Source organism: Eleutherodactylus coqui, chromosome 5, assembly GCF_035609145.1.
Source record: "Eleutherodactylus coqui strain aEleCoq1 chromosome 5, aEleCoq1.hap1, whole genome shotgun sequence".
Lineage (NCBI taxonomy): Eukaryota > Metazoa > Chordata > Amphibia > Anura > Eleutherodactylidae > Eleutherodactylus > Eleutherodactylus coqui.
The window spans coordinates 249529642-249556448 of record NC_089841.1 but is presented as its reverse complement, the minus strand read 5'-3'; the positions used below and the strand labels follow the sequence as shown (position 1 = coordinate 249556448).

Here is a 26807-nt window from a genome sequence, read left to right as displayed (position 1 = left end):
AGACGAGCTTGCGCAGAAGGGTCTTCTGCCTTCGCGTCTGTCCGGCAGCAGCGGCGTTCTGGCTCTGCCCCCTTCTACACATCATCGCGTAGCTCCGCCCCATGTGCCGATTCCAGCCTCCTGATTGGCTGGAATCGGCACACGTGACGGGGCGGAGCTACGCGATGACGCTTAGAAGGGGGCAGAGCAAGAACTCCGCTCGTGCCAGACCGAGCCGAAGGCAGAAGACCCTTTTGCGCAAGCGCGTCTAATCGGGCGATTAGACGCTGAGGTTAGACGGAGCCATGGAGACGGGGACGCTAGCAACGGAGCAGGTAAGTGAATAACTTCTGTATGGCTCATATTTAATGCACGATGTATATTACAAAGTGCATTAATATGGCCATACAGAAGTGCTTAACCCCACTTGCTTTCGCGAGACAACCCCTTTAATACATGACAAAGAAAACAAACGATCAGTGTATTTTAGTTGCTAAATTAATATGGACACATAATAATGGGGTTGTCCAGCAGCGTGTATAATATATATATATATATATATATATATATATATATATATATATATATATATATATATATATATTTTAACCCCAGTGACTGTTGAGGCAATAATGAGTCCATACTCAGCTGCTGTCTACATAGTATAGGCTCCTTTATTACTGCCCAGCAGTCAATGACTAAAAACATAGCTACCGGACAATCCCGTTACTGTAGTCTTTGAAAAAAAAAAAACACTTCTCCTTTTTCCCTGCAGTGGCACAAATAAGCAAAAAGCGGCATAAGTGGTAAACTTGTATGGACAAAAAGTCAAAGTGAAAAAGCAAGAAAGGGATATGAAATGCCTATAGATTGCTACACCCTTAGCATTCAGTGTGCAACTGAAAAACAAAAGAAAAATAAAACCAGTGTACAGTACTAGTACTGTTTAAATAACACACAAGATTATACATTGCAGCATAAGTAATACTACACACATACGTTCTCAGTACATGCTGGTATATATGTTCTCAACCATACATATGCTCCTGTGCTTGACACAAGCAAACGTACAAAAGCAACATGGCCACTACCACACAGTCTTACATTCCATCCGTCCGCTCTCACAGTATCTGAAGGCTCTAGAATAAGGTAGATTGCTAAAATTGTTTGGAGCTACCACTGTATTTTGTTTTTAGGTTTTTTTTCTTTTTCCGGTTTAAATATAAAAGCACATGCTAAAAGATCACATCCACGTAATCTTGCAGCAAAAAAAACCAAAAAAAACACTCGGAATGATCACACGAAAACCAGGGAATGTTAGTGCACACACAAAATAAGCTAAGGAATATAAAAAATAATAATCTTTGGAGTCCCAATCACACGGTTAGTATAACAATCCCATAATTGTGAAGACTAATTAGAAGCTTTATAATTGATTAAATCACACAGTGCAAAAAGAGGTCCGTCGACCCTTTTGTGTAAATAATAGGCTGGAAGCCACACGGGTTAAGTTCAATGGATGGTTGTTGTGCATGTGCATTATGAAAAATACACCAATACACGTGACTAGGAACACCCGAGCTGGACTTGTGCTCTAAAACTGGTCATTCTGAATCGCGATGCACCTCTGAAGCATCGGCTCGACATATAGGGCAGGTGCGGTTTGCCTAGCAATAGAGAAGAAGAAACTCGTAAGAAAACAAGGAAAAAATGTAAGAAAAGAAAATAAATATATAAAGTTAGACAACGCAGCACTAGTTCACTATATAACACTGAGGACAGCACTCGAGCGTAAACATTTTCTTTTGCGACAGTCGGTGACAAAAATCTCACCTTAAGCCACTTGTCGACACACTTGGCATGGAATTCATGGTTGCACGGTAAGACTCTTAGAAGTTGCCTTGACTCAAAATCACACATGCATACTACACACCTGAGGAAAGAGAAGAACGGAGTCAATAAAGGGGCTCTGTCAGCAGCATAAACTACATTATGGTGCTCAAAGCTGAAGGAACGGGGAGTCCGGAGAGGTATGTTTTATGCTCCCTCAGGTTGTCCTGTGTGCGTGTGAACAAAAAGACCTCCTCTAGGAGCATGTACCACTTTAACAGACTGGCCTATACTCACCCTACCGTTTCCCCAAAAAATAAGCCCTAGCATAATTTTTCAGGATTTTTGAGTTTGCCGGAAATGAACCCAACTCCAAAAATAAGCCCTAGTTACAGTTCATAAACAGTGTCCAGGCAGCTATACATGTAAAAAAATAAAATCAATTGGCAATAGTTTGCTGAGGACAGATCACCCCAAAAAAAAAAATCACCAAAAAAATTAGGCAAACACCCTCAAAAGAATCGCAGTCAAAAGACCCCACAGGACCCAAAACAATCAGCATTGGTAAGTGCCGGCCCACCGCACATAGATCAGGTAATTCCGCTGGTGTCCCTCCACTCCAGAGTTCATTATATTAGAGAGCTGTGGCTGCTTCCGGTCACCAGGGGGAGCCAACCGCTACACTTGGCTACAGTGAAATGCAGAAGAATGCAGCTGGAACTTCCAAGGGACCTAACAGAATGCAAGGCACCTGTGGAAGGAGTAACGCCAGCAGGACCTCCCAATCTGTGTGTGAGAGTCCGGCACTTGCCAACGCTTATTGTAGATCATTGTTCATGGAACAGTAATCCTGGGACACTGGCAGGGGGTTGCAGTCAGCCTGATTAATTTGGGTTTGCCCTTAAACACCATGCGAGTCCCAATTTTATCTTAAATACTGCAAATTTTGATCTTTTGTATTCTGGAGTGTTATCCCTTAGCCTCATCATGGAAAAATAAGAGATCCCCTGAGAATAATCCCCAACGCATCTTTTGGAGCAAAAATAAATATAACACCCAGTCTTATTTTTGGGGAAACACTGCAGTAGAGTGTCTGGTGCTCCGGACCCTTCCAGCCTTGGAATCCATCCAGGCAGCAACTTCTACAGCCAGTTGCCTTATCTTTCCCAAAACAAAGACGATCCCGGTCCATGTACCTCGTATCCAAATTTGTGCCTCCCCAACTCATTTTCCTTTCATTTTGTTATTTTTAATCCTTGGGTATTAATGTGTTTGTATACCTAATGTGTACCAATCCAGCACCATAACACGTAGTATCCGTAAATCTGGCTCCACCAGCCCAGTTGTTCGGCTGCTTTACTACAGTCTCTATGATATGTGGTTACGGGTGTGATTTCCACAGTTTGGTCGAGCAGTAATGGAGAAACTGATATTTCCTAAAAGCTCCTGCACTGCATAATCCTATAAACCCAACGCCTGCACACACCAGTTTCTCTAACAGACTATACTATGGAGTACCAGAGGCTATTCTTTCGCTCGGAGATTACCATTACGGCTTATGGATGTCAAAGAGGTGAGCCCACTGTTCAGGGCTTCCCTCTTGAAGCTAAAAGCAGATAGGCTCTTGTTCTGGCGAACCTGGGTCATCCATGTATTAACATGGACAGCCATTGCCAGGAAAGTGGGTAGCTGGACCCGGAGCAATGGTTTCCATATGAAAAAAGGGTAGTCTTTCTGAGATGACCCAGGCAACAGATTATTGCCAGTTTGTCCAGCAGTCATATTACGTCTGTGGCCAGCTGCAGGCAAGCCTAAAGTGATGGAAGCCACTAGTTCATAAGATAGGTAGCATCCAAGACCCACAACGACGACCACTTACACGTTAACTAAAACTTACAAGGTTTGCTCCGATTGGTGGTTGTTTGGGTTAAACCTATACGAAGGAAGTTGTTCTATATCTGCTTTTGTTAATCCTCGTGGTTTAGCTTCTCCCAACCGTTCAGCGAGATTTAGCAATGCCTACAATGGAAAGGAAATAAGTAAAACAATCACATGTATTGTAATAAATAGCGGGAGATAAGTTATGGAATATACAGTTTAACCCTTTCCAATCCAATTTGTATCCTGGTTTTCCTAGGGGGCTTACTCTCTTTCTGCCATTATACAATGGCGCTATCTGCTGGCTAAAGGCAGTACAGCATGAGGTGACATGTTGGATAGGCTCTGACAGCAGAGAGGCTGGCAATATACAGTAAGAGAACCCCAATGGATGTTTTCCAACATCAGAGCTGTACAGCCTTAAATCATAATGTCTTCAGATGTCAGACAGTGGATTGGAAAGGGTTATGGTAATAGTTTGCAAGTCAAAGTTTTCATTAACTTGTTTAACAATAGTTATATTATGGACAAGGACCTTTAACAATTACTTAAAGGGGTATCCCTATCTGGCATTTTTATGGCATAGCCACAAGTCATGCCATGGGAAAAAAAAAAAGGCTGATGTGGTTCCCACCTCTAAGATCTGCCCCCCACAGCTCCTGGCCTAGCTGAATGCAGTGGCCGGGAATTATGGAAGCAGCCGAGTGGGCTGCGCTACACTGTTTCTACATTTCCCGTTGACTTCTATTGGAGTTACGGAAACATGTCAAGACAGTTTAGTCAGCCGTTTTCATAACTCTTGACCACTTCATACAAATAAGTATTCCCATTACCATCACGATTGGCCAAGATGGGAATACCCCTTTAAGAGTTTCTGAAAGTGATCTTTTTTAATAGCGAAAAAATATTTCCGAATACATACACCAACCTCATAGTTTTCCACCTCTCCATCTTCTACGTCCAACTCGAAGCTAAAGGCTGGTCCCACAGTTGGAGGCACTGGAAGCATTGATCTTAAAGAATAAAAACAGATTATTAAATAACCTCAAAGCATCACAACACTGAAAAAAGGAGAATTAAAAGTGTAGTTCAGCATGAGCCGATCTATAGAGAGTGACACTACAGCATAGAGTGGGTGCTTAAGGGAAATGAAAATGTTCCTCAGTGTTCTGCAGCTTAAGGCCTCCCTCACACGGGGCGTTTGCAAAACGCTGACTTTTCAGCAAAGCAGAAAACACTGCCCATTTAATTCAATGGGAGACTCAGCTGAAAACGCCCAAAGATAGAACATGAAGCTTTCAAAACACAGTGTTTTTCAAAGCAGCCTGCTGAAAAAACGCCCTGTGTGAGGGAGGCCTAAGGGGATGACATTTTGTAGCATGCTTATTTTTCCCTTCAACTGACATACTCGAGGTAAACAGACTTCCATACAAGATGAAGCTTAACCCCTTAAATGACCACACTGTTTTCATTTCAGTTTTTTTGGCCCCCCCTTTTAAAAATTCGTAACTCCTTTTTTTATCCATCGCCGTCGCTGTATGAGGGCTTGTTGGTTTTTGCGGAACGAGTTGTATTTTTCAATGGTGCCATTTACTGAACCATATAATGTACTGAAAAACTTTTAAAAAATTCTAAGTGGAGAGACATGATGACTTTATTCTATGGGGCAGTACGATTACTACGATACCAAATGTATTATAGTTTTTTTTGCTTTACAACTTATATATTTTTTTTAAAAGATATTCTTTAAATTAATTATTTTCTGTCTCCACCTTCTGCGCACAATAACTTTTTAATTTTTCAGCCGATATAGTGGAGGGTTTGTTTTGTGCGGTACATCCTGTTGTTTCCGGTGGTACCATTTAGGAATACATAGCAATTTTTGATTGCTTTTTATTAGATTTTTTTCTTGGGAAAAGGGTGACCAAAAAAGTACATTTCTGGAGTTTTTTTTTTTTTTTCAGACAACGATCACCATGCATTACTCTGATAGATCGGGCTTTTACAGACGTAGCGATACCAAATATGTATTTTTGTTTTAGTATTTAGATTTTTTTTAATTATAAATATGGCAGAAGGTTTTTTTTTTTTAAATTATTTTTTAAAAATAATAAAACTTTATTGCTCTTATTTTTACTTTTTTTTTTTTTTCAGTCCTCCTGGAGAACCACAACTAGTTATGCTTTGATCGCTTATGCAGTATGATGTAATGCCATAGCTTTACATCATACTGCATTCTGACAGGCAGTCTATCAAGCCATGGCTGACACCTGCGATGTTGCTGTCTCCTTGCATAACCTATCTCCCTCCTTAGGGCTCATGTCCACGGGCAAAAGAAGAATTAAAATCCGCAGCAGATTTTAACTTTTCTCCTGCCCGCGGATCCGCATCCCATAGGGATGCATTGACTACCCGCGGGGTAGATAAATACCCGCGGATGGCCAATAAAAGTGATTTTAAAAAAAATGGAGCATGAAAAAAATCTGGACCATGCTCCATTTTCGTGCGGGTCTCCCGCGGGGACGGCTCCTATGGAAGCCGTCCGGATCCGCGGGAGACCTAAAATAGGAATTTAAAAGAATTTACTCATCCGGAGCGGGCGGGGAAAGTCTTCTCTTCCTCACGGCCGGATCTTTCTTGCTTCGGCTCGGCGGATGTGCCCGGCGCATGCGCGCGGCACGTCGGAGACGTGCCGGCGACGTGACGAGTTCATCCGCCGGCCGAAAAAGAAGATCCGGCCGTGAGGAAGAGAAGACTTTCCCCGCCCCCTCCGGATGAGTAAATTCTTTTAAATTCCTATTTTCAGCCCTCATGTCCGCGGGGCAGGAGGGACCCGCTACAGATTCTCCATGTAGAATCCGTAGCGGGCCTGATTTTCCCCGTGGACATGAGGCCTTACATGTCCTGCAACGGCAGGACATAAAAACATGATAGCGTGGTCACTAAGGCATTAAAATCAGATTCCCCAATGACATCTATATGAGCAACGTGCGTATTTTCATTCCACTGAGGTGCATGTTGTTGTACATGATATACTTACAGAACATAAGGTAAAAGGCTTGGATGATAAGGTGGTGGTGGTATTGGTTGTTGTGATCGATATCTGCTACGACCAGTAAGTCTTCGAGGCATAAAAGGAGGATACGGCTGAAAGGATTACAAACAATATGAATGTCTCCAGCAATATATTAGTAAACTAAATCTTTTACAAGCGCTCTGCAGTATTGTCCAATCACCTAGATGTTCAGCAAACAGTATTGCATGCCTACAATAAGAATATCACCAAAACTCTGGCCGCATTTCCACATTTCCGTCTCACCCCCCCCCCTTTATGGAGACAGTTCTGGCATCAGGTGCATCAGTTTTTAATGCCGGATGTCTCCCTAAACCATATGGGAAAATGCTGCATGCAGACTGGTGAAAAAAAACAGGAATCACAAAAATGGCATCAGTTGTGTCCGGCTCTGGTATAAAACTGGCTGGAGTTTTACGGGGTTATACTAAGCTTTATAAGAAGTTGCTCAAGGGCCTCCGATTATGGCATTTGTAAAGGATTCCTCTGCTCAAAACAAACTTTATAATCTATAGAAGCACTACAGAAAAGAAGGATTTCACTCGAGGACTGGGCACTGAGGAAGGTCTGCATTAAGAAGAGAGATGATCGCCAAGAAAAAGAAAAAAATCTCTAACAGGCAATTGTTTTAGCGATAGTCGTGTCTAAATGTGCACCCATCATCCACTGCTAGCTAATCGTTAAATGCAGTCCAACCTAAAAATCGTCTGTCAGCCTTATCAGCAGTTCTACACGGGGAGTGCTGATAGCATTGTGTTCCCCTGGAGAACAAAGGATCTGAATGCAGATAAGAGCCCTTGGGCTATTAACTGCTTTCAGCTGAGGCTTCATTTGCACACTTAATTGCTCTTAAGTAGGTACTAAAAGTTTATGCAAAATGATCGCTCAAAGCTGTCACTCAAGCTGTCATTTGAGCGATCATTGGGCCGTGTAAATGGCCTTTAGACTTTTTGTAGTACAACTAATAACTTAAAGGGGTTGTCTCGCGAAAGCAAGTGGGGTTATACACTTCTGTATGGCCATATTAATGCACTTTGTAATGTACATCGTGCATTAAATATGAGCCATACAGAAGTTATTCACTTACCTGCTCCGTTGCTGGCGTCCCCGTCGCCATGGTGCCGTATAATTTCAGCGTCTAATCGCCCGATTAGACGCACTTGCGCAGATGGTCTTTTCCCTTCGGCTCGGCAGCAGCGGCGTTCTGGCTCCGTCCCCTTGTACGTGTCATTGCGTAGCTCCGCCCCATGACGTGTGCCGATTCCAGCCTCCTGATTGGCTGGAATCGCCACGTGGCGGGGGCGGAGCTACGCGATGACGTGTAGAAGGGGGCGGAGCCAGAACGCCGCTGCTGCCGAACCGAGCCGAAGGCAGAAGACCCTTCTGCGCAAGCGCATCTAATCAGGCGATTAGACGCTGAAGTAAGACGGAGCCATGGAGACGGGGACGCCAGCGCAGGGAAAGTGAATAACTTCTGTATGGCTCATATTTAATGCACGATGTATATTACAAAGTGCATTAATATGGCCATACAGAAGTGCTTAACCCCACTTGCTTTCGCGAGACAACCCCTTTAAACTATTGTCAGTTCTAATCTAAAGCAATACAATGTGTTGTACGAGTTCTTGCAGAATGCCGCTGTCACTTGAAAGCTGGTATGAATTACATTTATACTGCAACTTTATATAAGCAACATAACTGGCAAATTTACTTACAACTCCAAAAGAAACCTCCTGGTGCAAAGGATCATGGGTTATGAACTGTAATGGTGCAGAGGGTTGTAGCGTTGGTGCATGAGCAGGCGGGGGATACGTAAATCCTCCTACAGGTAGATGCTCACCCAACAGTTCTACTTCATTCTCTATCCTCTGCAGAGGCTGCAAAACAGAACAAGAAAAAAGAAATTGTATTAAAAGACTATGTAACTTGATCAATAACACTTCTTCTTGTACCGCAATCTCAAAGGTCCTATGTCACTTTAAATAAAATGGCGAGGCACCCGTGAATTAATTCAAGTCAGAGTGTTAACTTATACGTAAGCGAAGCTCAAAAATGTAATTTAAAGTTTCCGCAAGCTTGAACAGAGTCAATATAGTTAAACGACTACCTGCAAACTATGATTATCCCTTTTACAAATGACTTCAAAAGCTAAGAAAAAGTTGATTGAACTAATCCATGCGCACCCGCTGGATTTTAAAGTGACACAGCCGTCGAAATTATGGTGCAGCCTGGAATCAGAGCCGTTGTACAAACCTACTTTTGCTCATACCCCTCTACGATATTTTGTTAAGGCACTAACCCACTTGCTGCTACCATTGAGGCGAGAAGTAGGGCACCTCCATCAGGGTTTCAGTATTTTCGGTAAAAATTGAAGAAATATTGTACTGTCATCAATACTGAAAACGTATGCAAAATTTTAAGAGAAATCGGTTTGGTGGAAGTGGGAGAAAAAAAAAAATAGTAATAGTTGTAATAATAATAGATGAATATTCATAATACAGAATGGAATACAACAAATATACCTTCATAGCCGGTAAAATCTACCATTTAAGTCATTTATTTTACCAGGAAATGGGTCTATTCATTCTATCTTCACAAAAAAGTAGCTACAAGGTTGTACTATGTAAGACTTCACTGATATTACACAGAAATGGTAGGAGGTCCTATAAACATTTCATTTGTGTATTGCAAGTAGTGTTACAATCACTATTAGTACTATGGTAGGCAATGATTGGGACTGCTCCCATTTCCCAACTAACCACAATTTTACAGCTTTTCTTGAGGTAAGTTACAAAACTTATTGGTTGTTTTTTTAGGGTTATATCGCATAAAAATAGAGGATTTTAACTGCAGATTTCGTGCAACGAGTAAAGTCCATGCTCAATCTGCCCCGAATAAACTTCACATGTAAAACATGCAGCTTTTGGTGTGATTTTAGGAGCATATATCCTTATAGACTCCACTATACAGAATGGTTTTTTTTTGCCTGCTGCAGGAGAGTTAATAAAACATTAGTGAGGCATCAGTAATCTAGAGAGCCTCAATGGGCATTTGCACGGGGCGATTAGCCCTCAAGAAGAACGAAAATGAGTGATCATCGTCCTGTGCAAAAAAGTTTACCATTCATTCACTTTTCGTTATCGCCGACTTCCAGTCAGCATTAAAGGGGTTGTCCCGCGGCAGCAAGTGGGGTTATACACTTCTGTATGGCCATATTAATGCACTTTGTAATATACATCGTGCATTAAATATGAGCCATACAGAAGTTATTCACTTACCTGCTCCGTTGCTGGCGTCCTCGTCTCCATGGTGCCGTCTAGTTTCAGCGTCTAATCGCCGGATTAGACGCGCTTGCGCAGATGGTTCTTTTACCTTCGGCTCCCTCCGGCATCATCGGCGTTCTGGCTCCGCCCCCTTGTACGCGTCATCGCGTAGCTCCGCCCCCGTCAGTGTGCCAATTCCAGCCAATCAGGAGGCTGGAATCGGCACATGTGACGGGGGGCGGGGCTACGCGATGACGCGTACAAGGGGGCGGAGCCAAAACGCAGCTGCTGCCCAGCCAAGCCGAACAGAAAAGACCCATCTGCGCAAGCGCGTCTAATCGGGCGATTAGACGCTGAAGTTAGACGGCACCATGGCAACGGGGACGCCAGCAACGGAGCAGGTAAGTGAATAACTTCTGTATGGCTTATATTTAATGCACGATGTATATTACAAAGTGCATTAATATGGCCATACAGAAGTGCATAACCCCACTTGCTATCGCAGGACAACCCCTTTAACATCGCTGAATCGCGAACTTCTCGCGGCGTGTAAATATTCCCCAGCTCAGCGCTTCCCCTAGAAGGGGAAAGCTGAGCTAGAAGCCCGCAATCCAGCGGTGTTCTCTGCCTATCTGAACGTTCTGCACGAGCGCCAACGACCTTAGCGGTGACGTCAGAGCTCGTGCAGTCAGTCAGACAACTGTTGTCTCCTCTGAATGGGTCTTTACTTACCGAGCGAGACTGTTGCGTCTGGAAGGGCACAAATTGGCCAGGAGGGGGTAGATGTGCATGGTGATGCGGGGAAAGGTGTGGTGGATGTAATAGGAATGGGTCACTGGAGATGAGGGGAGGGAAAGCAGCATAGGGAACTGGTAAGTGTTGAACTGAGCAAGCTTGAAGCATCTGTAAAACAGAAAAAAAACTATATAAGTTAGAGTATTCAATGTGAATTGCAAAAAAAAATAAATTTGAAAACTTACATAACAACCATGTTCTAGTGCTACGTAGTCAGAATTAGAAACCACAATACTTGAAAATACACCCTAATAACTGGAACAAAGCAGGAATCCATTTATATAGAGGGTACAACAAGGACGACGGCATTCACAGACATTTAGATCTTTCCAAGTCTCCAGCTTCAGTGTTCTATTCCTCAATGCATTTTTTTCTTAGAGACAGGGTGACTGAAATACACATTCCTGGCGTTCGATTTTCTTTTTCTGACGACTGTCATCGTGCGGGGTAAATAATGCCTTAATTTGATAGATCAAGCTTTTGCGGACGCAGCGATACCAAATATGTGTTTTGGTTTTTGTTATTTAGATTCTATTTTCAATATGGCAAAAAGTTTTTTTTTTTTAATTCTTTAAAAAAAATATTAATTAGTAAAACTTTAATCAATCCTATTTTTACTTTTATTTTTTCTCTTAGTCCCCAGACAGGACAAAAACCAGCGATGCTTTGATGGCTCCTGCAGCATGATGTAATGTCATAACATTAATGTCGGAGTGTCTGACTTACTGGAGGAGGCACGCTGCAGACTGGTAAGTGCTGTCCGCTGAAGACCACAGAACAGCCCGGAACCTGTTGTGCACTGCAAGCAGGGATGTGCTGTCCAGTACAAAGTGGGATTCCATGTGGTGCTACCGTTGTGACCGTATATGAAACTGGCACTGTGCCCTGGTGAATCTGGAAGAAAAAGGGTTTCCACAAAACAAGCAATAAGTTACACAAATAAGGAATGCACTGCTAGAATACACTGGGAGAAAGTTAGAAGAACAGTAGAGAAGTTGCCTCCTGATTACTGCTTTGATCTCTCTGATGGCTTTTGGACTGGTAATGCTTAATCTTAAAGTCTATAAGGAGGTGGACAGCAGTGCCCTCTGCCAGGAAAGCAGAACTAGAAAATGCAGTTTCTGTAGCAAAATAGCATTACAACGCTGTAAAGACTGTTGGCAACTGCAGGTAGGGACTATTATATCAAAACTTGCGGTGCTAAGGGAACGTTACACAGGGCGCTTACTGCCCAAATAATCACTGGAAACAGCAAATTCAGGCGACCATCATCCCATGTATTTACGGCCCCCGAGAGGCCATGGAGCAAGAAATTCCTCATTAGTCAGTCGCTTGGTTTTTAGCCCACCTACAAAGCAAACCCACCCCCCGTGTAGACAGGTAGTCCTTCATTTATGAATGACTGCCTGTTTGCAGTGAATTGAGGCAGGAGACCAAAAGATCTCCAGCCACTCCGCTTCCATCCTCTGAACGACTTGCAGGCATTTACACGCCCGCCTGTTGTCCCGTGTAAAGGTACCTTTACCTGTGAGACGCCTCTACACGGACACCAGGTCCACAAAAAGTAAATGACCATTTGAACAAAGTGGTAGAGTCTGCCAATCCAGGAAAGCATTTTTTATTGGCCTTTTATACGTGTTAATAGATTAAGGACTAAACAATTAAAATAGAAAAAAAAATAACCCATTTTCTCAGTGTAGAGGCACTCAGAAGCGATTAGCGATAAGAAGCTTTGGGGAAACTCATTTCCCCATTTTAAGATTTAAACAAACACCAAGTTATGAGCAGTTTCTGGAGTCGACTGAAAACATTACAGTGGGGAGAACTGGCATGGTTGGTAACCCGTATAATACATTAAAGAGCGTACCTGTTCATGAATGTCAACCATCACGGTGTTCTGCTGTTGTGGATGTGCAGCTGGATGAAGCAGACGTGGGGATACATTCGGTGGGTGGAAAGCCCTCGGTTCTTCTACCGCCGGCGGCTGACCATAGGAAAGGTGATGATAGTTTTCATCTTGGCTTATGGAATTGTGACGAGAAAGTCTATCCCTTCTTCCTCTTTGCCGCCTGACTGGAGGGCTAATAAAAACAGAAATTACTTTAAAGACTAAATAAATTAAAAAACGGAAAAAAAAAAACTAAAAGCAACTTCAAAGTAACAAACGTCTCTACTATTTTTTCCTTCTCACCTGTACCTAGGCAGGAGTGGGGAACTGGGCATGTGGGACTACAACGTCTGTTACATATAGTCATTTGTATCACTATGTCCCAGTCTGAAGGGCGCCTCATCAGAAAAAATAAGCCCCCTTCAGACTGCTTGGGACATCGTGAGAATGATTGCCCGGAGAAGAGAAGGTGAGCGCTCCCATGAGTCCTGTGTCATGCCAACAGTAAAGCCTCCTGAGAACACTCGTGTGGGGTTGCGTTTCATCCGAGGAGCGGGCTCACTTACAATTTTGCCTAAGAACACTGCCATGAATAAGACGTACACATCCTTTAAGACCAACTTCTCTTGATGATCCAGGAGCAATTTGGTGATGAACAATGCTTTATCCAGCATGATGGCAGTACCGTGTCACAGGGCAAAAGTGACAGCAAGGATAAAGTGGCTCCATGAACAAAACATTGACATTTTTGCTCCATGGTCTGGAAACTGCGCAGATCTCAATCCGATTGGTGAACTTGTGGTCAATCATCAAAAAGCGGGTGGACCAACAAAAACACAGAAATTGTGTTAAACGACAAGCACTAATTAGGCAATTTGAATTTATGCCTGATGTAAATATAAACGCACAAATCAAGTCACCGTAAGTCAATTGTTAACCCCTCAGTGACAAAACTCATTTTATCCTCAAGAACCAGTAAATCGTATTCCCTTTTGTGTTCTAACACTCATAACTTTATTTTTCATCAATGTAGCTGTAGTTTCAATATTTAATGCATTATGTAGAAAAATAACCAAAAAAAACACTTATTTATTTTTCTGTAAACATTTAGATGTCGCCATCAGCAAAGACTGCAGCATCTATGGGGTTAAACAGAGCAGTGATTAGACAAGCAAGTGTTGATCCCAGAAAAGGAGTTGAAGTAAAAGACCCCCCCCCAATATATTCTCTGATTCATAAAGGGGGTGTTTACATGAAAAAAAAAAAACCCTCCTGGGCCGAGGAGAGACTCACACATCATCTCTGCCTGCTGATCCGCTGCCCCTCCCTCTGCTCTGTACACACAGAGATGACGGCTCTAAGTTCGGTACTCCCCACCCCACGGAGCACCAACATGTGACGGCTTATTTTTTGTAGGAGGTTTTGTAGATTTTAATGGTACCACAATGTATTCAGAAACTTAAAAGACAGGAGTAATCTAAGGCAGCGATTGGCCCCGGCATCTCAGTAGTTATACCACCACCACAATCTGGGCTAGTTCCAATCACAGACATTGCGTGTTTCAAAACAGCCGATACCTTCCCAATACATTATGCAGTCACTAATGGGTTAAAGCGACTTTTCTTTTAAATTAAAACCTTTTGCGCCTTTTGTCCCTAATGCTGCGTTTACACAGAAAAATTACCGTTAACAAAATTCTTCAAACGAATGAAAGCGAACGATAAATCGCTGTTTAAATGCGAGCCGACGACTGAACGATGAGCGGGAATAATTTCCGTTTCAGCCAGTATAAAAAGGCGTGCGGCTGGTTCGCTGGTCGGGCAGTTTAAACACTGAACGCTTGAGGCTTCACATATGAATGGGAAGCACTGACCGAAGTGAAGGAGAACTGCGCCATTAGTTTGAACAGTTTTGTGACTGATAATAGTTTCGTCTAAAGGCAGCATTGGGGACAAAAGGCGTAAAAGCTTCTAAACAGGCTGCCTGAGTGCGAAAGAGCTGATGAGGTCACCACCCTGGGATTGGAAAATGAGATATCTTGATTGCTTGTATAATACACTGCAATACTTCTCTATTTACACCTTTCAGGCAAAACTCAATAGGCTTTCTATACATGGTTGGCATGAAGGCCTTTACTAGGCCCTGGGTTGTCATGGCAATCTACTGGCACTGCCCAATTGCGGACAGTGGGGCAAAAGCCCCCACTTCTAATAGCCTAGGTGCCATGATGACAGTCAGAATAATCCCTGGATCAACATTTGAAAGTTCCTACCTACAATTAGTCCAGAGAACCACAATGAATTCTGTTTCTGAAAATTAATTTGGTCACCGTTCAGAAGCATTTTACACCCAGAGCCCCCGACAGTAAACTGGGTGACACCTCATCCATGTCTACAGACTTAACCTAGCCCTGAAATGTACTGTAGATTGCGGCCCCAACTGGTGCGTTCATGATGCCAAAGAGAAGCCAGCGATTACCTTCGTCTGTTGCGCGCAGGAGTGTTGCATCTTTCCCCTGAGAAATGGTGCTGATTGGGTCGGGCGGAAGGAGGCCGCCTATTTGATGACATCTCCCATGGTCGCATTGGCGGTGATGGTGCAGGCGATGGTGCTGCGTAATCAAAGACTGAATTTGATAACCTCTGTCTTTTTGGACTGGGACTGTCTTCGTTCTGAAACGCATAAAAGTTTGAAAAAGTGAAAAAGCCGGCAACTGAATTTTTGTTTTAACTGTGTTCCAATTTAGCATTATTACAGACATAGCATAATATGGATACGGTCACCCAACAGCTACCATGAGGCTACGGATCACCCAGAAGCTGGGCAGTATAAACCATTTTCACCTTCGCATTGCTAACTTTGCAGCAGCTAGCCCTCAAGCCAACACTCAGTATATAAAGGATAAGGATGTAGCTTCCTCATATAATAAGGGTTTAGGGGGGGAAAAAAAAAAAAAGACAAAAATTGTCTAACTTGGTGTCTACAGGACGGGAAGAATTATGAATAAAGGCATTGCGATCCCTGCAGCCATTATCAAGCACCGGAAACTGAAAACCGTCAAGTATGTGAGCCCGCTCTGCAGAGGGCCGGGCTCACACGAACCAGTCAGACTCGGCATGCGGGAGGCCTGCAGTGGACTCCAGCTGATGACCCTGCGTTCTACAAGTACCTGTACTGCGGTTGACCACGGAGGCTCGAAGGCGCTCATGCGCAGTACAGGTTTCAAACATTTGTATTTCCCGCGCCGTCAAGGGTACCTACAGCTGATACGCACTGTTAATTGTGTAACATTAAGGCAGGGTTCACACGGGCGGATTTCCAGCGGAATTCGAGGATTGGCTGCACAAAAAATATATATATAAAATGTGGGAATTCTACAGGAAAAGCGCAGTTTAAAAACCCGCAGCAGGGAAAAAAAAGCTGCATATTTTAAATCCGCCGCTGCAACGCAGATACGCCCGGCTTTGCCGGGACGGATTGGCCGCACCGCGTGGATGAGAATTTTGCAAATTCTCGTCCACATGGCTGCCTAACCCTGGGATTAGCAGCCGGATTTGCTGCAGCAAAATTCGGCCCCGTGTGAACCTAGCCTTAGATTCCCGCTGGATGTGGTCATCTGAATGATTTAATGGCCCATGAAAAAGCCCCTTACTCGTAGCCATTGTAAGAAACCAACACTCCGTTAAAAGCACCATTAATCAAACACCTGAACATAATTAACTGGCCACATGATTACATCGTTATCCACATTACTCATACAGCACACTTATGGAAACATTAACTGTTCGGCACATCATATAAAATCACATTTGCATAGAGCTTATGTGGTTAGAAAGACGGCTGCAAAGTAACCTGCCGGGTATCAAACATCTTCCATAGAGAAAACCTTTCAGCAGTCATCTCCCGGACATCACAGGCAGGATTACACCGTTACTTGGTAATGCTGTGATTATCCTTCAGAAAAACGTTAAAATGCGCAAAACTCAACACTAATCGTTCAGTTTAAATTCAAGCCAACGAATGAATGACGAACGGGAATGGTTTGTGGTTCAGTTTCAACCGGCATAAAAACCATCGCCGACTCATTCGCTTATCGTGTAGTTTAACCCTTTCCAATCCACTGTCTGACCTCTGAAGACATTATGATTTAAGGCTGTACAGCTCCGATCTTGGAAGACGTCCGTCGGGGTTCTCTTACTGTATATTGCCAGCCTCTCTGCTGTCGGAGCCTATCCAACGTGTCACCTCATGCAGTACTGGCTTTAGCCAGCATATAGCGCTGTTGTATAAAGACAGAAAAAGAGTAAGCCCCCTAGGAAAACCAGGATACAAATTGGATTGGAAAGGGTTAAAGACGGATCATTCAAAGGAATGTAAAACACTAAGCGATTGGAGACCGAGAACCGCGCAGTCTAAACACGCTGCCCGAGCGTGTGAATGGCCCATGAAGCTGCTGTTAAATGAAGCTCAGGAAAGATGGCCGCCCCATAGTCATGTATAGGCAACAAAAAAAAAAAAAAAAAATTCTACAAATCAGAAAATAAACAGATTAGAGGAATGGAAAAATGTTCCATCATCTGGTTTTGTAAAAAATCCAGGTAATCTAGTCCCTTTAACCAAAGCCCGCACACATATACCACGCGGTCAGCGACTCATGCATGCCGGTCGCCTATTCAGTGACTGTCAGGAAGCCCCTGCGACGTGAAGTCTAACGAGTCGATGCCTTTTAGAGCTTTAGATTTATTTGCAGTCCCAAATGTTTTATACATGGAGCGATACATAAATATGTTCCCGTCAGACGCCATCGTCACAGACTACACAAATCTAGCAGAGTTACTAAATCTGTCCAATCGACGCTTCTTTCTTGCCTGCTTTGCGGCCAATAACTTCACCCAGGATAAGAACAAAACATTCCCTTCTGTACAAGATGTAATTTTAGTAGCTTTGTGTTATTTCCCCATAAACAAACTGAACATTGTGCATGAGATATAAAACACTTAGTGCGATGGAAGCATCACATCTGACATAACTACTCGGGAAATACTGGAGAAATTACACCAAGCACAGCAATCTCATCAAAGTTGCTCAAATTGAATTTCCAACACCATTTGCATGTCAAAGCCAGAACACTACACCAACGCCTTTTAAATACAAATTGCCTTATGCAAACACCAATTCAAGCCCTTTGAAAGCCCAAAAAAAACCCGTTTGCATTTCCCCTTTCTTTTCCCCCTGAAAGAAAATGCATCAAACCAATTTAAATCCGGCTACCTTTGAAACAAAAAGGAGGGTAAAAAGTTGTCTAATTTTAATGCTGCATCAACAAGAGAAATTTTAAATTTTTTAAAGAAACGTCCCACAACCCGGCCAAACGGGAGAAGGTTCGAGAGCGTGCGCAAAAAGGGAGGGGACTGCATTAGGGGACATCTGCCTCACTCACCAACAACACACTAAATACCATTTGGGGTTGGGTCATATAGGATGGCAAAACGGGAGAGAGTCCTAAGACACACGAGTCTCCCATTGGTAAGACATATGACAGTAGAGGTGTTGCATAGATGGAGAGCTGCGTTTAAGAAACGTAGCAAGACCCTAACAATTGACACTTGAAGGGGTTTTCCAGGCACAAATACTAATCGATGACTTATCTCAGGGTAGGTCATCAATAGGTGATCAGTTGGGGTCTACCCTTCAGGAACCCGGCCGATCAGCTGAGGTAGCTCATGCTGTCTGTGCTGCAAATACACAGGGATTGCAGTGAAAGCTGCTGCTCCGATCCGTGTATTGGTGACACTTGTAAATATCAGGTGCAGCAATCGCATCTGCACTTGCAATTACAAGCGCTGACCACTACACGAGTGGGAGCACAGACCGATACATCTAGTCTCCACCAGAAGAATGGGTGGAGACATGGGTTGACCTGGTAGACTTATATGGGAGGGCCACAATAGTGGATTGGCTGATACCGGGACTTCTGTGCTCAGTGTTGCCTTGGCATCTCAGTTAATCTGCATTTTTGCCCACTGGTGTGAATGTTCCCCCGGCAGCCTTCCAGTCCCAAACACGCTGTGAGTTGGGATGCAGCTGTGCCATAATCCCTGGCTTGTCCTATCCCGACTCCTATGCTTCCCATTGGGTTCCCCTCCAGTCCGTGGTCACTCGCCCCGCCGCTGTCGCTTGTCCCTTCCCGGCTATTATGCTCTGTCTCCTCGCTGCCATTCCAACAGTGCAGAAATTTGTGTGATCTCCAGCCCTCCTCCTGCGCCGCTCTGCCTTGTCCCCTCCCAGATACCGCGCGCTGAGTCTTGGCAACAGTTTGGACAAGTCCAAAATCAGCCTCCCTCATGCCCGCTCATGCTGCTCCTCGGCCAGCCAGCTCCTGAAGCCGGCTCCATCACACCACACACAGCCACCCTAGCCAATCAGGAGCCTGGGTGCATAAACCGGGCAGGTACTGTCATTCATTATGTCTCCACCCATAGTTCTGGTGGAGGCAAGACACACCAGTACCGCACCGACCTCCACTCAAATCCCTATGCATTTGCAACATTGACAGCATGTGCCTGCTCAGTTGATTGGCTGGGTTCCTGAGTGGCAGACCCCAGCCAATCAACTATTGATGACTTATTGTCAAGGCTGCACCCCATCCAGCTATGTCTTAACCATTTTTCAGCTACAGTACAAAAATTAAAGAAAAATTCCGCCACACACACTTCTATCAGAACTCGGGCACACATGTTTAAATAAACTTCCTCCAAAGTTTGTAGCAAATTTCATTATTATTGACAACACTTTAGCAAAAAAACACCAGAAAAATGAAAAAATGAAAAATTTAACATAAAAAAAACAAAAAAAAACTACATAGCAAGTCAGCCAGATGTTAAGTTACAGGTAAGTAGGAAGTTCTCTTGTTATACTGCATTTTTGCACACTTTCATTGAGGTTTTTTTTGGCAGCACCCTGCGGCGTCATACACAAGGCTGCTGCAGCCTGTAAATCTGTAAAAGCCTGCCGGTTGGGATAGGAGGCGACATTGGCTGGTTTATTAAGTATTATTGTTTGCCTTGGAGGACCTGGCTTTAAAAATATATATATTGCCTTGGACAACCCCTTTAAGGATTCGTTAAGGCATAATATTCTAAAACGAGTAAAAGAAAACAGTGATCGCAGAGCTAAAGGCCGGTAAGTTAACCCCAATTTTTGGCAATATTAAGCTTACTTACTGATTTAGGCCTCCTGCACAAGGGTGGGTTTGCATTGCAAAATCCAGAGTTGGAATCCGGCCCACAGCATGCTATGAGAATACAGATAGCCCCCTACTTGCGAACGTTCGCGTTACGAAGATGCAAACAATCTGTCCTGCACTGACATGCTATGGCATTACATCATACTGTGCAGGGACCGGCTTCTATCAAGCCTGTCCGGTCAGATCGCGGGACACGGTGTGGCTGCCTAGCAAGTGCACAGCGTTCCGCGATCTTATCGCGGGACACTGTACGGGCCCCCCTGAACATCGGGTGCCAGCTGTTTCTTACAGCCGACACCCCGCGCCGCTCATCGGAACTGTTAACTCGTTAAATACCGCTGTCTATTCTGACCGCGGTATTTAAAGTGTTAACAGGTCTGACAAGCAGCGCGGCGTCGAATCTGGTGCCGGCTGTAAGAACAGCCACCACCCGACGTTGTATGGAGCGGGATCCACCCGCGATCCCCTCCATGCAACCATTTGTTCGGACATACGAACAAATGTACTTGCGGACAGGTTCCTGGAACGGAACCAAGTAGGGGACCCTCTGTACGCGATTTCCTGCCCACAAGCATCAATCCATTGCAATTTTCCGCTCGTGGATGAGAAAGCGCAGCATGCTGTGACGTTGTGTGAGATACGCATGGCCGGCTTCCATTGAAGTCAAAGGAAGCCGTTCGTACTGCGGCCATTCTGCAATCATCATTGCAGAATAGTTGCGGGAGCCGCGTCATCGCCATTTTAACGCTGTGGTGCCTTCTGTACTGTACATGTGCGCCAGCCAGCACACTCACAGCAGAGGAGAAGACCAGCGGAGAAATACACTAGGGTCACCGGCCGGACACTGGGTCGAACTCCGCTGCGGGTATCCTGCATGCAAGGTCTGACCCGCCTGTGTGCAGGCGGCCTTAAATAGTCATTAACTATTCAACAAATCTATGCTTATGAGCTAAGCAACGCGATAAAATGATCAGCATTTTTGCTAGTTATTTACCTAGAATGAGGTACTTGTGCTGGCCACTAGGGGTCTCCCTTCCCTCTAATTTGCTGACCACTGTTATGTGGAGTCTGTCTCTAGTAAACAAAAAAGGTCAGCACTGCTAACAGATGTGAAGGCGCCCATAACCCACGGCTGCACCACATACAGTAACAGCAGTACATGCATCGGCACCAATACACATCTAAGGCGGCTTCACACCTGTGTTGGGGCTCAGTTCACAGTTTCTGTTTCGCTGTTCCATTTTTGGAGAGGAGAAAACCAAAAAAATTATTTTCCCCAATTGATTTCTATGGGGTTTAAAAAAAAAATAAAACAATAAAATAAAAAAAATTTATATATATATATATATATATATATATATATATATATATATATATATATATATATATATATATATATATATATATAAAAAAAATTTATATATATATATATATATATATATATATACACACACATATACACACACACATACACATATATAATAAAAACTCGGAATTTAAAAACTGAAAAGCTTTGGTGTGATTCCGTTAGAGGTTGTTTTTTGTTTTTTTAAACCTAGGAAAATGGCACAGTCTGCAATGTTAAGCTTCTGTCCAGAAGAAAAAAAAAACCCCATGGAAATCTGAAGCAAATGGAAGCCTGTTTTTTCTTTGGAGGGTGGTGTGTGTGTGTGTGTGTGTGTGTGTGTGTGTGTGTGTGTGTGTGTGTGTGTGTGTGTGTGTGTGTGTGTGTGTGTGTGTGTGTGTGTGTGGGGAGGGGGGGAAATCCATGGGGAGAAGAAAAGATGATTTTTTCCCTGTTTTTCAGTTTCTCTCTGACCAAAAATGGAGTCCTAATGCCGGTGTCAGAGCAGCCCAATATCTGACTAAGATTGAATTGTTTTATACGAATTGCCTTAAAAATAAAAAAAATAAAGGGAGATTTATAACTTCTATTTTGATCAAATCCATCCAATAAGCTTCATCTGGACGTGGCAGATGGGCCCTGTGTTTTGATCATACCGGTAGTAAGTCAAGAACCTTGCATTTTTATGCAGTTACTATAATCAGATATTACACTATGCAGCGCAATTTTTGTGTTTAAGAAAAGTTTATTGTTCCCGTTAGCTTATTGTGAAATATAATGGAAAAATACCTTTTATTTTGAAAAAACCTTTGCTTTTATGGTCATGAACCTGCACTGTACATATAATCTAAGTCAGCAATGTGACAACCAAAGTTTTGGCTCAATAACAGTTAACTATTTGCTTGTTATCTACATAATGTGAAAATACCACCGATTTCTCAGACACACAAAAAAAATAACTAAATGTTTGTTTGTTGCCCAGTGTTCTGAGAGCAGCTGATTTACGCTTGTGGTCATGGGGGAGAATCATTTTACGCAGCATGTTTATGGACGGACATTTCTGTAGAAATCGCAGCAAGTGTCTGACCACAATTTCCGCTGCGATAATCGGTCCGTGGGCATTCGGTCTCGGGGTTACTTTACATAGGATGACTGTCAGGCGCACAGGTCCCAACCGTCATGCCAAGACGTATCGCTGCTGTGCTTCCATGCTGGAGCGATAGTTGTTCAGCGAGTGGCGGTGGAGCGCGCCGGAGAGCTCTTCTGGTCATTGGCCTCCATTCACTATGAACAGTCGCTCACCTTTTGTTTTCAGCGAGTTGACATGAAGTTCGTAGCAACTAATTGGCTCTCTCTTTTGCGGTACAATCACTAAAAAAAATAAAATAAATCGCTCATTTCAGTGTTTTGCCCAATAACTGACCTGTGTGGAGTCGCCCTTAGTCCAATTCGGAGTTGTAATCTAAAAAGGTTTGCAATGCGGATGCCAGACAAGTCGGACTAGAAAATATAAGTGAGCCGAATATGATCCCATAATACCCGGCACGCTTGTAATCCATCCAACACATCCAATCATCATGCATAAGTAATAAGCTGAAGGAACGATCACTCCTTAGATGCAGAATTGTGGAGGACGGTGGGCTGTAGACTGGCAAAATTAAGTGAATTCAGGGTTAGCGCTCCGCTCACTAACTAGAGATCCCTGAAGTACAGCCTCATTGTGGTAAACACTGGGCCCCCGTCACACTGCGCATCCATCCCGTACAGCCGCCATCTTGGCTTCCAGTCTTCTCTGCACACAGAAGGAGAGCAGGACGGAACTATAGGGGTCAATATGTGCGATGGAAACATCTTTGGTCTCTAGAAACTAATGTCAAACCAACCAAAGAGGTCTCGTATACGGACCCCTAGAGCTTCATCCGGCTTTGGGTCTCCATGCAGTTTTCTGCACTGAAGATGGCAAGTCGTCGCTGCCTACAAGAAACCCAACTAAGTTACGTGCCTCCCATTATTGGAGGTTGGAGATCAAACAGTCTTACACGCCTCGTGTGAAAATCACGTTGGCAAATGTGATATCGGGCAGAGTTTCACGGAGCGGTGTTGTTCTTGCCTGTGTGAATGTAGTCCGAGTCTGAGAACCCTACATGCACCTCTGAGAAGATCAGGACTTGTTAGAGATGTATACGGGCCGCAGAGAACAGGTGAAGTATGGCCATCTGCAGGGGCCACAGCAGGACTAGAGGACACATCACCCAATTATTAATCACACTAAGCAGATCGCAGAAAGCACAGAAAACTCTGTAAATTACCATCTAGTATCTAACATCTGAGACTTGCTGGACCGGCAAGCACTGTGGCAAGTTTTCCAAAGGGGCCCTGAAGAAGATGCAATAAACTGCACTACAGGTTTCAGCCCAGTTCAAGCCCAAACCCCCCACAATGCTCCACAAAAACGAAAAAAAGAAACGCTCTATGAATATATCTGGTTTTAATATATCGCCGCCCCCCCCCCCCACTTTTCAAAATTTAAAAAAGAGCAAAATGTTTAAAACGCTAACATAGGGATGTTTCCATAGCAACAGAGGGAGGAGCCATCTTCACAAGCCGCTCCCCTGCACTGATGGGTTGCATGCTGACAGATCTGCAGACAGTGTGATTACTATGTCTACAGTCACCACCTCTGCTGCTATAACAGCGCGCCACACACACACACACACACACACACACACACTTTAGTGGCTTACTAACTGTCTGGCCATAACGTCTCTAAACGTCTGACCACCCTGGGAATTTAAGAAAGTGCCCCTCTGCTGATTGGACCAGAGACAGTCCATGGCATCATGGGAAGTCAGGGGAATACCATAATGCTGGGCTTGCTACCTAACCCCCTCCTTGAAAGTGGAATGCAAACAGCAGAGATGGGGAGAAACACCCTAAAATCAAAACATTTTTGAAACGGGGTACAGAAAATGAGTAAGAAAGGCCTGGTGTCTTTTAGAAAACTTGTTGAAATCTCAGGCACGCTTTAATTGATGCAAACTCAAGTGAAGAGACCAGAGAGAGACCAGAGAGATGGATCCGGTAAAACGGATGTTGATTTCAGTAATAGGACAGAGTTCTTTTTTCTCTTTCAGTCCCATAAAAGGCACACTGGACAGTAGGGGCGCGTCATTTAAAACCCCCACTAAACTCTCCGGGGGACGGACACAACCCGGATCTAGTCTGCTTGAGCCGCACGTAATAAAAATGAAGTAAAGTTGTGGAACAGGAGGTCCACAAACCAAGTTTCTAAAAACCGCATCACAATGGATGTTTACCTGATGCAAATATACAAACAGAACCTACCAGTTTTTGGCAGAGTCACCCCTTTACATCAGTAATAGCACTGCCTGCATTAAACCAACAATCTGACATACCTAACCCCTGCAGCTGCCGGAATCCAGCTCTGCAGCTCGCAGCGGTCCCGGTGATTGTTGTGACAGATGATGTCACAGGAGGTCACTTGAGTGCTGCAGCCAATGAGAGACTGTAGCCTCACCGACGGTTCTCCTGGCATCAACACAGACATCCGAAGCGCTATGAGTTCAAAAACGTGGCGGGTGTGCATGGAGGGGTGGGGGAGATAAGTATATATCAGTTTGGTACATTAATGCAGGCAATGCCATTACTGATGCCAATCTCTGTACAGCACTGCGGAGCGCAGGCCCGCGCGGTGTATAAAGGCGGAGCGCAGGCCCGCGCGGTGTATAAAGGCGGAGCGCAGGCCCGCGCGGTGTATAAAGGCGGAGCGCAGGCCCGCGCGGTGTATAAAGGCGGAGCGCAGGCCCGCGCGGTGTATAAAGGCGCAGCGCAGGCCCGCGCGGTGTATAAAGGCGCAGCGCAGGCCCGCGCGGTGTATAAAGGCGCAGCGCAGGCCCGCGCGGTGTATAAAGGCGGAGCGCAGGCCCGCGCGGTGTATAAAGGCGGAGCGCAGGCCCGCGCGGTGTATAAAGGCGGAGCGCAGGCCCGCGCGGTGTATAAAGGCGGAGCGCAGGCCCGCGCGGTGTATAAAGGCGGAGCGCAGGCCCGCGCGGTGTATAAAGGCGGAGCGCAGGCCCGCGCGGTGTATAAAGGCGGAGCGCAGGCCCGCGCGGTGTATAAAGGCGGAGCGCAGGCCCGCGCGGTGTATAAAGGCGGAGCGCAGGCCCGCGCGGTGTATAAAGGCGGAGCGCAGGCCCGCGCGGTGTATAAAGGCGGAGCGCAGGCCCGCGCGGTGTATAAAGGCGGACCGCAGGCCCGCGCGGTGTATAAAGGCGGACCGCAGGCCCGCGCGGTGTATAAAGGCGGACCGCAGGCCCGCGCGGTGTATAAAGGCGGACCGCAGGCCCGCGCGGTGTATAAAGGCGGACCGCAGGCCCGCGCGGTGTATAAAGGCGGACCGCAGGCCCGCGCGGTGTATAAAGGCGGACCGCAGGCCCGCGCGGTGTATAAAGGCGGACCGCAGGCCCGCGCGGTGTATAAAGGCATTCGCGATACATGAACTATTCCAACATCAGACAGTTTTTTGAAATGGAAACCAACCTACAAGGTTTACTTGCGGTCGCCATGCTGCTCCGAGATTACCATCACTCCTGCTAAGGCCGGTCTCAGACCAGTGATCCGGCTCGGACCCCGGCTGGTGACCCCATGTACCTTCGCTTTTCTGTTCTGCAGACGCCCGCTGTCAGTCCTGCACAGTGCGGGGTTTTTTCTACTTACTGTTTGTTTTTCCCACGCCGTTGCTAGCTGATGACACGGGTACCCACGGCCTACATGCAATGTCATCTGCGGATAGGCGGAGGGTCGTACAGCGTACATTGACTTCAATAGAAGCTGTCCGTGCGGATTCTGCAGAAAAATAGAACATGCTGCGATTTTAAATCCCCTCGCGGAGATCGCATTTGCCATCTTCTCCGAGCAGATATGAGAACGTTCTATTTTTCAATGGGTGCGGAATATCACAGAATTCACAATTGAAACCGGGTTGTGAGAGAGCGGAGAACACTGCGCAACAGCATTTGTGCATCTGCTGTGTGATATCAATTCTTATGGATTTTTAGGTGTAGAATCTGAATTTACCTTTAGAAATGATCTATCACGTAAGGTTTTTATGTCATTTAGATTTGTCCCATTTTTTTGAACAAGGCTTGTGTGTTTGTGAATTATTTATATAAAATTAAATCTGTGACTGAGCTAAACTCTTTATTGGAATGTAATACACGCTGGATGAAGTTCTAAAAATGGTCACTAGATGGCAGAACAATGTTGTTGAGCAGGAAGGTTACCAACATCTGTACTGCTGTTTGGTGTTTGTTGTAATCTGCATGAAGCACTTCTCTTCATTCTTACCTCAGTATATCAGTATTTTTTGCGTTTCATTCACAAATCCATTACCAGAAAAACATTGAGTTCTGAGTGGTTTTTCTTGTATTTAAAACCAGACCATATTTGTCAATAACGTAATATTGTCTATGTAATAGTGCTACGTATCT

The 26807-nt window shown here is 44.6% G+C and overlaps 1 protein-coding gene across 4 annotated transcripts in view; it reads right to left on the bottom strand.

Annotated features, from left to right (window-relative positions):
• Positions 1–631: 631 nt before the first annotated feature.
• RNF38 (ring finger protein 38) overlaps positions 632–26807 on the bottom strand; it is a 230578-nt gene continuing 204402 nt past the window's right edge. For 3 of the 4 annotated variants that reach the window (XM_066604470.1, XM_066604474.1, XM_066604472.1), the window contains 10 exons: positions 15185–15378; positions 12686–12899; positions 11545–11712; positions 10756–10926; positions 8476–8637; positions 6728–6834; positions 4610–4700; positions 3707–3828; positions 1813–1912; positions 632–1646 (listed from right to left, as the gene is read on the bottom strand). In XM_066604470.1, coding sequence (XP_066460567.1) covers positions 1584–1646; positions 1813–1912; positions 3707–3828; positions 4610–4700; positions 6728–6834; positions 8476–8637; positions 10756–10926; positions 11545–11712; positions 12686–12899; positions 15185–15378 — 1392 coding nt within the window. In that variant the 3' untranslated portion in view covers positions 632–1583. The remainder of the gene's footprint in view (positions 1647–1812; positions 1913–3706; positions 3829–4609; positions 4701–6727; positions 6835–8475; positions 8638–10755; positions 10927–11544; positions 11713–12685; positions 12900–15184; positions 15379–26807) is intronic. The other variant, XM_066604471.1, reaches the window with a different exon arrangement.